A 12,336-nucleotide genomic window follows, 5' to 3' on the forward strand; every position below is an offset into this window, starting at 1 on the left:
ATAGGGCTTAAAAAACTAACTGCATCTAGATATCATGTTCATAGGCTTAAACGAAGTACAGCATTTAGATGTCATGCCTATAGGATTTCTGCACTCTTGCTATGTCTGTAAAAGTGTCTAAAATCGACAACACATAGAAAGCATGCCTATAGGAGCTTTAATCGAATCTGAACCGCTTCATTTGCTTATAAGTTTAAAACCAGTCACAAATGATTTGTGCTCTTTTGCTAAAACTCGCCTTTCTTTAATAACAAATGATTTTTTTATTAAACCAGTATGTATTCATATTTACTTCTTTGTTTCTGGAATCCGTAGATATCATGCCTATAGGGTCTTCGTCTAACACTTAGGCAAGTCATAGGGTGAAATTTATAAACTGAATCTGTTCTATTAACTACAACCAGCAGGCAAGCTTGATTCGGGCTTCTTATCTGAATTATGTAATAAATCAGTCTGCCTCAACCTTTAAGTCCTCTCATGTTAGTATTTAATCAGGCCCTAAACAGTATGTGTAATTAATGCTAATTACATGCTTCTTTGTTTAAAGGAGGTGTATCTGAGCCATTTTTGCTTGTTATGTGCTTTCTCCCAATTTGCTATACATGTTTTGTGTGACGCCTTAAAATTTTTCCTTTGAGACTACAAATAAGCCTAATACCCCTCCTCTTTAGGATTAGTAGTTCTAAATGCCTCCGGAACTGATATGATTGGGATGGGTAATAGCATACAATAAGTAAAATGAGACCATCCCGCGCTTTAATACCTTAGCAGGGTGGGAAGGGTAGATATGGATATGATGACCACGCAATAACATCACGTGTATCCCCTCGCTGAGGAGTGATTACCGAAAGTTTTTGTGGGGTGATCCATATTATTAATAAACCTAGGACCCTCCTTTCCTTTGTTTTCTTTGTTTCTTTTAAATCTTTTTTTAAACCATTTCTTTTAAGAAAATCAACTCTTTTAGTTCTTTCTTCTTACTTTTGTTTATTTGTAATCATTACGTGAAAATCCCCTCTTATTTGAAGCCTTTATTTGCCTATGTGTTATTTGCACTAAAGTCATAATAATAGATTGGTCGGGAACCACACTAGTGGATCTTGAGGGGTGCCTAACATCTTCCCCTTGAGATAATTTCAAGCCCTTACCCAATCTCTGGATGTTCAAATCAAACCTTCCTTAGTGTCCTAATGCACTCAAATCATTAGGTGGCGACTCTTCACTTCAAAACCTAATTCCCGAAAGGGAACGAGTTGTCCTCCCAAATGTCATAAATCCGATTTCGTGAGAAAAAGGGGGCGCGACAGCGTGGTGACTCTGCTGGGGAAGACTTTTAGGCTTTTACCATTTCAAGCTATTACTGTAACTTTACATTTCTTATGTGATTTATTTGTTTAATACCTTTAAGCATTTAATTCCCTCTTCTACTGCAAAAACTAACTTGTCTCTTGTTTTGTTCCCTTGTTTCTTTCACGGTTTTCCTTTACTGCACTCCTTTATTACAGTATTAAATCATTGTAATTATTACTTTATGAACATGCAAATACGTGACAACTTGTTTTTAATTATTGCATAAGCATGTTTTCAACATCATATTCCACTCGTGCCAAACAAACACCATAGCAACGCTTATAATGAGTGGTTGCGCTCTTCCGATATTATCACCCTTTAAATCCAGCAAAGGCGTATTTGCGGTAAAACCGGTCAATCAACGGTGTAGTCGACGGTTCTGTGCCTTTTCCTCTTGAGTTGTCCGCTCAAGGGTACCAATCTAAAAACCCCATATAAACCTTACTCTATTCAATTATGCATGCATCATGGTCAAACCTAGCTGAGTCAGTTATGTTTTCCGCATAATGACTCTTTAAGATAGCCTTATCCAAAGTCCATTGGGTTTCCCAGAAACCCAAATGGACACTATCACGTTTTGTGCATTTATTTGGAGAACTAAATGCTTTTATGCCAATTATTGGTATTTAATAGTCGAATCTGGTGGGTGTAAGGGCCAAACCTTTTGTCTTGCAGAAACATGAGGCATGAAGTCCCCAAATTCGGCATGGTCAAAAACATCCACCCAAGGTTGCTAAGCTGGTGGGAGGATCTGCATTCCAGTGATCAGACTCTTGTCCGGAAATACCTAGGAAATCTACCTTCCCTCCTGGAGGTCCAACCCAACAACAAAATCATAGAAGCTGCTACTCTGTTCTGGGATTGTGATAGGTCTGTGTTTCGCTTCGAAAAGATTGAGATGACACCCCTGCTAGAGGAAATAGGAGGATTGGCTAGTATACCATGGGAGAACCTGGGTTTGTTAATGCCGGAAAATTGCAAGGGTAGAGGTTTTCTCAAAATGATGGTCCTAAAGAAGAATCCACACTTGACATGTTTGAAGGAGTCCTAGATTCCCTTTGATTATTTGTACGAGAGGTACGGTTACAACAAATCCTACCGTACTTATCCAGATTAGTTCGCCCTTACATTGTTGGGGCATATTCACCGAAGGGTCTTTGTCTTCATGTTCTGCTTCTTGGGGATGATAGTGTTTCCAATAAAGAAAGCAAGGATCCACACCAGGCTAGCCATGGTCACCAAAACTTTGATGGAGGGAATTGGTGGACAACCATTTAGCATAGTGCTCATGATCATCGCAGAGATATACCGAGCCTTGGAAAAGTGTCAACAAGGAGCCCAACACTTCGAGGGCTGCAACTTGCTACTCCAGCTCTGGCTCATGGAGCATCTTCAAAGGGGTGAATATCGGCAAGAGATTCAGCGTAGAGACTGGGACGATAATATAGCCTTCCATCAATCAAGGCGAATGAACTACATGCCCAACATGTTTACTCAGCCAGAAGATGCCAAGGGGTGGGTGGAGCTGTTTGGAAATCTAACTAAGGATCAAATACAATGGTTGTTCGAGTGGTTCCTTACTGAAGAGTTCATCGCCCGATCCAGGGACGCACCATTTCTGATACTGATCGGTTTGAGAGGAACCTACCCTTATGTCCCTCTCTGAGTTATGAAACAGGCTGGTAGGAAGCAGGTTATACCAAGGGTCGACAAGATGAGTCACTTCTAGGCTGACTTCCAAGCTGATGACAGTCCTTATAAGTGCCAAGCTCAGCATATGTAGCATTGCAAGATCATCATGGGAAGAGATACTATCAAACCAAACAGATACCATGTTGGCTGCACCCCATACTATTCAGGCTGGCTGGAGGATAATCACAATGGTCTGGGCCAACTCGGGTTTGTTCGAGGTTACAGAATCATCGATGAAAGGGTTGAAGCACAGGTCAAATACAACCAACTGCGCAAGAGGATTCGGGAATGTAAAAGCGAGCACCGTAAGATTCAAGAAGCCCACCAAAAATTGATTGAAGAGTGGAAAGACATGGTTGTCGGTGCCAACAAGCGATTAGGATACCTGGAATGAGGTTTAGTGGAGCTGGAAAGGAAGTTTCTCAAGAAGATCGAGGACTGCCAGAATGCTAAAGGAACTGAGGGTGGACACCTGGCCAGAGCCTACCTGCTGTTGGGACTTCGTGAGCTGGTGAAGCTGTTCGATGGAGCCAAAGATGCCGAGTCTGGGGAAGGTCCTTCTGGGACCAAATAGATAGGAGTTTTCTTTTACTTTATGAAATGTAATAAGGCCAATGGCCACTAGTGACATTTTATTCCTTGTTATTTAGTGTCGTTTTGGGATTCGTCTACTTTTTATCAATAAAATGAGGCATTTAGCATTTTAAGTTCACCAAATCAATTTGTTGCTAGGCCTACCTCGGGCACAACGAGGCTCACAAATAGGACGCGATTTACATTCTTGCACTATGTGTTTAAATATTGCAACACTTTCTTATAATCCCCCACTGAATTGTTACCTTTTTGTTTTTACTTTTTGTTTATTTACTCCCCTCCCCAAAAGTTAGTTCGTGCACTCTGACATCGTCATCATATTCCACAAGATCAAAGGGCCCTCCACTCACTCCTCCTCCTAATCCTATCAGAAGCAGGAACAAAGGAAAGATGGAAGATTTGAACAACACCAGAAAGGAAAACTCAACTGAACAGGTAGAGGTCACTCATGGTGCTCAGGTCTCTAAAGAAAGTGCATCCCAACTCGAGCAGAAACTGTTGAAATTTCAGGATGAACTTGACCAGGTTCGGAACTGGCAAACTTGTCATTTTCCCTCACCACTCCAGATATCAATTTTTCAAATGCTCAGAACCCCACGCCTTCACAAAACATCCCAAAACCACAAAACCATCTCGCTCCTTACCACCACTGCAATACATGCCACACATCCAGCATACTCCACTGCTCATCCCCGAACCTCTGAATTCCACAAATGGCCATTTCCACCATAACACCCCCATCTATGTGGAAACCATGCCACACTCAAGCACACCCAAGTCTGATGATAAAGACTCACTCATCAGGAACCTGGATGCGGAACTCAAGAAGTTGACTAGTCGAATTTAGGGTGTCGAAGGAAGTAAGGGGATTGAAGGGTTGAACTACGAAGATCTTTGCATACAACCGGATGTCGAACTTCCCGAGGGGTACAAACCTCCTAAGTTCGAAATGTTTGATGGTACAGGGGATCCGAGAGTCCACTTGAGAACATACTATGACAAGCTAGTCGGAGTAGGGAAAGATGAAAGGATTCTCATGAAGCTTTTCATGAGGAGTCTGAAGGGAGATGCTCTGTCTTGGTACATTAGCCAAGACCCGAAGAAATGGTCGAACTAGGTGAGTATGGTGTCCGATGTTATAGACAGGTTCAGGTTCAACACAGAAAATGCACCAGATGTGTTCTACATTCAGAACTTAAAGAAGAAGCCCACAGAAACATTCTGCGAGTATGCCACTCGCTGGAGATCAGAAGCTGCTAAGGTCAGACCTGCTTTAGAAGAAGAACAAATGAACAAGTTTTTCGTCTGGGCTCAAGACCCACAGTACTATGAAAGGCTGATGTTGATTGAGAGCCAGAAATTTTCCGACATCATCAAGATAGGGGAAAGGATCGAGGAAGGCATCAAAAGTGGTATGGTTACAAACTTTGAAGCTTTGCAAGATACCAATAAGGCTTTACAATCTGGTGGTACGTCCAAGAAAAGGGATGTAAGTGTTGTAATGGTTGCACAAAGAGCCAAATCCCCTATCAAATACCAAGCCTATTCGATACCTCCACTCACATATCAGCCTACCCCGAATTACCAAGCACTCTCACCCTCTTACCAAACTTCATCACCTACTTACCAATCACCCCCGCCTCCTACATATCAACCTACTTCACCCAGATATTCCCAACTCGCACATGTCTACCAAGCCTACAATGCTCAGCCATCCCACTATCAATCACCTCCCACATGTCAAAACTTTCCTAGACCTCGACCAAATTTCGACCGCAGACCCCCCAAACAATATACCGCCATTGCTGAACCGATTGACCAGCTGTACGAAAGGCTCAAAGATGTTGGTTATGTCACCCCTATCCCTGCTATAACCCCTGAAAACCCTTCTCAGTGGGTCAACCCAAATAAATCATATGCATATCATTATAGCATGAAGAGATATACCATTGATGAATGCCACTCCCTGAAAGACAAGATCCAGGCTCCGATCGATAACAAGATCATTGTAGCAAAGGAGCCTACTCCGAATGTCTGTAACAACCCTCTACCGGACCATAAGGGTGGAGGTTTTCACATGATTGAAATAGAGTATGATTGGGATCCCAAAAGGATCGATCGGTTTAATCACAGAAGGTGACGAACCAAAGAAGCCGATAGTCACACTAAATCCGATCGTAGTCCAGACTCAGCCTTCTGGGGATGCCAAGGTAAACATGTATGTACCACTTGAATTTGAAGCACCACCCCCTACAAAGACGCCAACACCAATTGAAGTCGAGTTTGGGTCTCCAGTAAACGCACACGCACCATTTGAAGTTGCGGTTTACCCTCCAAAACATATGCTTCGTTCAGAGTAAAGGTGCCCATCCCAGTAGCAATGTCTGTCGTAACATTGTTCCATACAAATGCCATACCTTGGGATTACACAGCTGAGGCGAGAAGGAAAGGGAAAGCTAAATTCGGGGAAACAGTTGTGGCCCAGGGCATGATAAGAACCGACAGGGTTTATACTCCAGAGCATTTAGCTGAGTCAAGTAAGCAGGCCTCTGGTCGGCCGACCATCACTGAAACCAGGCCCGATGATCTCTGGAGAAAGATACAAGCCAAGGAATACTCACTCATTGATCAGCTGAACGAAACACCGGCACAGATTTCTATCCTAGCTTTGCTGCAAAGTTTTGATGCACACAAGAATGCCTTGTTAAAGGTGTTGAGTGAGGCATATGTACCAAGAAACATCACCAGAGGAGAAATGGCAAACATGGTAGGGCAGGTATTGGAAAGTCACAAGATCACTTTTCATAAAGATGAGCTGCCACCAGAAGGGTTGAGTAACAACAAAGCGTTACCCATCACCGTGCAATGCGAAGATTATTTTATTACTAGGGTCCTGATTGATAGAGGGTCCAGCCTCAATATTTGTTTGTTGGTAACACTCAGAACATTGGGGAAGGGGCTGCATGAGATCAAGGATGGGGCCATCAACGTCAAAGCTTTCGACGGTTCCCAAAGATCCACCATTGGGGAAATCAGCCTGTGTTTGCAAATGGAGCCTACTTGGTTTGACACTGATTTTCAAGTTATAGACGTGCCAGCATCTTACAACTTGCTGTTGGGACGGCCGTGGATTCATGCCGCTGGGGTCGTAGCATCAACACAGCATCAGGCGGTGAAATTTGAGTGGAACCACCAAGAGGTGATCATTCACGGCGACGGTAGCAATCCCATATACAGTCGCCAAACCATCCCAGCAATTGGAGGAAGGAGAAGGATAGGCGGGGAAACCTATCACCATATCGAGCGAGTCAATACCATCGACAAAGACAAATGGTAGGGAAACAAAATTGAGAGCATACTAAATTGGTGCGGATATGAACCTGGCAAGGGACTTGGCAAGAACCTCCAAGGAATCGCCAAGCCTATCAAACTGAAGAAATATGGCACCACTTTTGGTATGGGATATGAGTATACTTGGGAGGAATTCAACAACTGGTCACCACCATAGCGCGGTCCATACTACCCACTGGAGCAGCCAATACCACATTTGGAGCAGACTTTCCACCCGGCCGATGTTATCTATGGGGTCGAAAGAAGAGGAAGCACTAGCAGCAGTGAGGAATTTGTTCCTAGAAGAAGATGACATGGATTGTTGTGTCATTTTCGATGAGGAGGGGGAGGAAGGCCCTTCCATACAGGTCGTAAGCCGAGGAGCATGCCTCAACAATTGGACCATCAGAACCACCAGAGCCCGAAAAGCCTCAGAGTAGCAAGGGTGAACAAAGCATCATGCACTATCTTTTATTTTTACTAGTTGATTTTCCTTTCGTATTTTGAATTTTTGCAATAAGATCTTCCAATGTTCAAAATAGTTATGAAATTTATCAAAACATTTCGGTTTCCTTACAAATCTTACTCTTATTATTTTCTCTCATTACTTTATTTATATAGCATTACTATTACCTATCTTGATGTACCAATGGATGTGACGTGCAACGAGACAATGCAACAAGCGGATACAAATTCAGAGAAAGATGACATACCGGAAGAGATTGTTAAAGAAGTTGAAAATTTTAAGAACAGACCTAAGTCCAACCTGGACGAGACCGAGATTGTTAACCTGGGAGATGCAGAAAATATCAAAGAAACTCGGATCAGCGTTCATTTGTCACCATCAGAAAAGGAAGAATACATAGAATTTCTGAAGGAATATGAGGACATATTCGCCTGGTAATATGATGACATGACTGGTTTGAGCACATCTATTGTGGCCCACAAACTGCCAACTAATCCACCATGTCCACTGGTAAAACAGAAGCTCAGAAAGTTTAAACCCGACATGAGTCCGAAAATCAAGGAAGAATTCACCAAGCAGGTCAAAGTTAAGGTCCTCAGGGTAGTAGAATATCCGACATGATTAGCCAATATTGTGCCGGTACCGAAGAAATGGGAAGTTCAGAGTCTGTGTCGACTACCGGGATCTCAATCGGGCCAGTCCAAAGGACGACTTCCCCTTGTTGAACATACACATCCTGATCGACAATTGCACCAAGCATGAGTTGCAATCATTTGTAGATTGTTTCGCTGGATATCATCAGATCTGGATAGACGAAGAAGATGCTGAGAAAACGGTTTTCATTACGCCGTGGGGGATGTACTGCTACAAGATGATGCCATTTGGGTTAAAGAATGTAGGGGCCACCTACATGAGTCCATGACTACTATCTTCCATGAAATGATACACAAGGAGATTGGGGTGTATGTAGATGATATCATCATAAAGTCTAAGAAAGCCACTAACCACATGGAAGATTTGAGGAAGTTCTTCTATAGACTGAGAAGATACAACCTGAAACTGAATCCCGCGAAATGTGCATTTGGGGTTCCTACCGGAAAACTACTTGGGTTCATTGTGAGTCTCCGAGGGATAGAACTGGATCCATCTAAGGTCAAAACAATTCAAGAACTGCCACCGCCAAAGAACAAGAAGGACGTAATGAGATTCCTGGGAAGACTTAACTACATCAGTCGGTTCATAGCACAATCTACGGTCATCTGTGAGCCGATCTTTAAGATGTTGAAGAAGGACGCCGCTACCACATGGACTGATGATTGCCAAAAAGCTTTCGACAACACCACCAGTCTTAGTTTCGCCTGAGCCAGGTAGACCTCTATTACTCTACCTTGTAGTATTGGATGGAGCGTTCGGTTGTGTTTTGGGGCAGCATGATGAAACAGGGAGGAAGGAGCAGGCCATCTATTACCTCAGTAAGAAGTTCACCCTGTACGAGGCTCGGTATTCTCTGTTAGAGTGCACCTGTTGTGCTTTGACTTGGGTAGCTCAAAAGTTGAGGCACTACTTCTGTGCCTATACTATATATCGCATATCAAGAATGGATCCCTTGAAGTACACCTTTCAGAAGCTCATGCCCACTGGCAAGCTGGCCAAGTGGCAAATCCTGTTAGGTGAATTTGACATTGTCTACATGACTCAGAAAGCAATCAAAGGACAGGCACTAGTAGATCACCTTGCTGAAAATCCCATGGACGGAGAATACGAACCCCTAAAAACATATTTTCCTGATGAAGAGGTATCATTCATAGGAGAAGACATTGCAGAATCCTATGACGGTTGGAGAATGTTTTTCGATGGAGCAGAAAATTTCAAAGGAGTTGGCATAGGAGCAGTCCTAGTATCAGAAACTGGTCAGCATTATCCGATATCAGCCAAGATCAGGTTCTTGTGCACCAACAACATGGCCGAGTACGAAGCCTGCATCTTAGGGCTCAAGATGGCCATTGACATGAACATCCAAGAGTTGCTAGTAATTAGGGATTCAAACTTGCTTATACATCAGGTCCGAGAAGAATGGGCGACCAAGAACGCCAAGATACTCCTTTATCTGCATCATGTATAGGAGTTGAGAAAGAGGTTCACAAAGACAGAATTCCAGCATGTTCCTAGGGTCCAGAATGAATTCGTCGATGCACTGGATACCCTATCATTTATGATACAACATCCAGACAAGAATTTCATTGATCCCATTCAGGTAAAGATCCATGATCATCCCTCTTACTGTGCTCATGTTGAAGAAGAAGCAGATGGAAAGCCTTGGTTTCATGATATCAAGGAATACTTGGAAAAAAGAGAATACCTAGAACTCGCAAATGCTACTTAGAAGCGCACGCTTCGGAGGTTATCCAATAGCTTATTTCACAGCGGAGGAATCCTGTACAGGAGGACTCCTGATTTGGGATTACTAAGGTGTGTCGACGCAAAGGAAGCATCCAGGCTATTAGAGGAAATTCATGCAGGGACCTGCGGTCCACATATGAATGGCTTTGTTTTAGCAAAGAAAATACTCTAAGCTGGTTACTTTCGGATAACTATAGAAACAGACTACATCCAGTATGTATGAAAGTGCCACCACTGCCAGATACATGCAGACATGATAAAGGTGCCTCCAAATGAGCTTAATGTAACAAGCTCGCCGTGGCGGTTCGCCGCTTGGGGAATGGATGTTATCGGACCAATCGAACCCGCCGCATCAAACGGGCACAAGTTTATCCTAGTAGCGATTGATTATTTCACCAAATGGGTTGAAGCAGCATCTTACAAGGCAGTGACTAAGAAAGTCGTAGCGGATTTCGTCCGCGACCGTATCATGTGTCGGTTCGGAATTCCAGAGTCAATCATTACTGATAATGGCTCCAACCTCAACAGTGATTTGATGAAATCCATATGTGAAACCTTCAAGATCAAACACAAGAATTCTACAGCTTACAGACCTTAGATGAACGGAGCCGTAGAGGCCGCCAACAAAAATATCAAGAAGATACTAAGGAAAATAATAGAGAAGCATAAGCAGTGGCATGAGAAGCTCTCATTTTCTTTATTAGGATATTGCACCACAGTCCGCACATTGATAGGAGTAACCCCATATATGCTGGTCTACTATACAGAGGCAGTCATTCCCGCTGAGGTAGAAATTCCTTCCTTAAGGATCATACAGGAAGTAGAGCTCGACGACGCAGAATGGGTAAAGAGTCGTTACGAGCAACTAGCTCTTATAGATGGAAAGAGAATGAATGCAGTTTTCCACGGTCAGCTCTCTCAGAACAGAATGTCCAGAGCCTTCAACAAAAGAGTCAAGCCGAAACAATTCACACCGGCACAGCAGGTGTTAAAGAAAAATTTTCCGCATCAAGATGAAGCCAAAGGGAAATTCTCTCCCAACTGGCAGGGTCCGTACATGGTTCACCGGGTTCTAACAGGAGGAGCCCTCATACTTGCAGAAATGGGCGGAGAAGTCTGGCCAATGCCGATCAATTCAGACGCAGTCAAGCGATACTATGTGTAACCTTTATGCTTTTTTTATGATGTAATTTGAACTATGCCTGACCTGATTCCCATTTAATAGGGGACACGTAGGCAGCCTTATGGGTTCGGTCACAATTCAATAAAATTTCCATTTCCCCCGCTATTGGAAACTGGAGCAGAATTTTGAGGAGGACCCTCAAAATTCCGAAGTCGATTCTAGCCATTTATCATTAACAACCTTCAGGAGCAGCAGCCCATAAACTGGGACAGAATTTTGAGAAGGACCCTCAAAATTTCGGAGCAAGCGAAGTTGCAATGTCTTGAACCACGTCACAGTCATCGGTTCATCTAAAGAAAATTATTCTTAATTATGCACTTATGTTACGCTTTTACTAAATCATGCATGTTTATTACTAAAATTGCCTTTTTTAGTTATGCTACCCTAATGATACGTACAATATCACCAGATCAAAGCCGAGCAGGTCAAGCAAAGCTAGCAGGGATACGAACTAACTTTTCCCCCTTTTCAAACTCACTATTTTTCTTTGTATACAGGCACTTGAGTTGAAAAATCATCAAAAATATACTATGCGCTCACTCACAAAGTTCAGGAATACAACTCTCCGAACCGTTGCACTTGCTCGCAACTGCTATCCGCACAACAGTGTCCCCAACATGCACAGTCCGCTATCAGCTAAGAAAACTCTATTGCCATTTGCCATTTTTACTTCCTGCATAAGGCTACCATTCTGCCTTCCGAGGTTAAGCTCTATCTCTATCTGCAGTCTCTGCATTGCATAAGGCTACCATTCTGCCTTCCGAGGTTAAGCTCTACCTCCATTTGCATTCTCTGCATTGCATAAGGCTACCATTCTGCCTTCCGAGACTAAGCTCTGTCTCCATCTGCATTCTCTGCATTGCATAAGGCTACCATTCTGCCTTTCGAGGTTAAGCTCTACCTCCATCTTGCATGGCTCAAAGATCGCCACTTCATTTACATCTTGTATCGGCTAAAAGATCGCCACTTTATTTACATCTTGCATGGTTGAAAGATAGCTACTTTATTTACATCTTGCATCGGCTGAAAGATCGCCACTTTATTTACATCTTGCATCGGCTGAAAGATCGTCACTTTATTTACATCTTGCATCGGCTGAAAGATTTCCACTTTATTTATATCTTGCATCGGCTGAAAGATCGCCACTTTATTTATATCTTGCATGGCTAAAAGATCGCCACCTTATTTACATTTGCATTAGCTTAAAGATCGCCACCTTATTTACATTTGCACTGGCTGAAAGATTGACACCTTATTTACATTTGCATTGGCTGAAAGATTGCCACCTACTGCATCTCATAGGATAAAAGATTGCCAAATC

General features: G+C 42.9%; 1 protein-coding gene across 1 annotated transcript; it reads left to right on the forward strand.

Annotated features, from left to right (window-relative positions):
• Positions 1–10,580: 10,580 nt before the first annotated feature.
• Positions 10,581–11,520, forward strand: LOC138879772 (uncharacterized). The gene is made up of 2 exons (XM_070159404.1): positions 10,581–10,881; positions 11,513–11,520. The coding sequence occupies exons 1-2, from the start codon at positions 10,581–10,583 to the stop codon at positions 11,518–11,520; spliced, it is 309 nt and encodes a 102-aa protein (XP_070015505.1).
• The last annotated feature ends 816 nt before the right edge of the window (positions 11,521–12,336 follow it).

The sequence above is a fragment of the Nicotiana sylvestris genome, chromosome 10 (genome assembly GCF_000393655.2).
Source record: "Nicotiana sylvestris chromosome 10, ASM39365v2, whole genome shotgun sequence".
Taxonomy (NCBI): domain Eukaryota; kingdom Viridiplantae; phylum Streptophyta; class Magnoliopsida; order Solanales; family Solanaceae; genus Nicotiana; species Nicotiana sylvestris.

Bases quoted from the DNA above. Each gene is read 5' to 3' on its own strand.
- LOC138879772 (XM_070159404.1), top strand. From the start codon at position 10,581: ATGCTGGTCTACTATACAGAGGCAGTCATTCCCGCTGAGGTAGAAATT.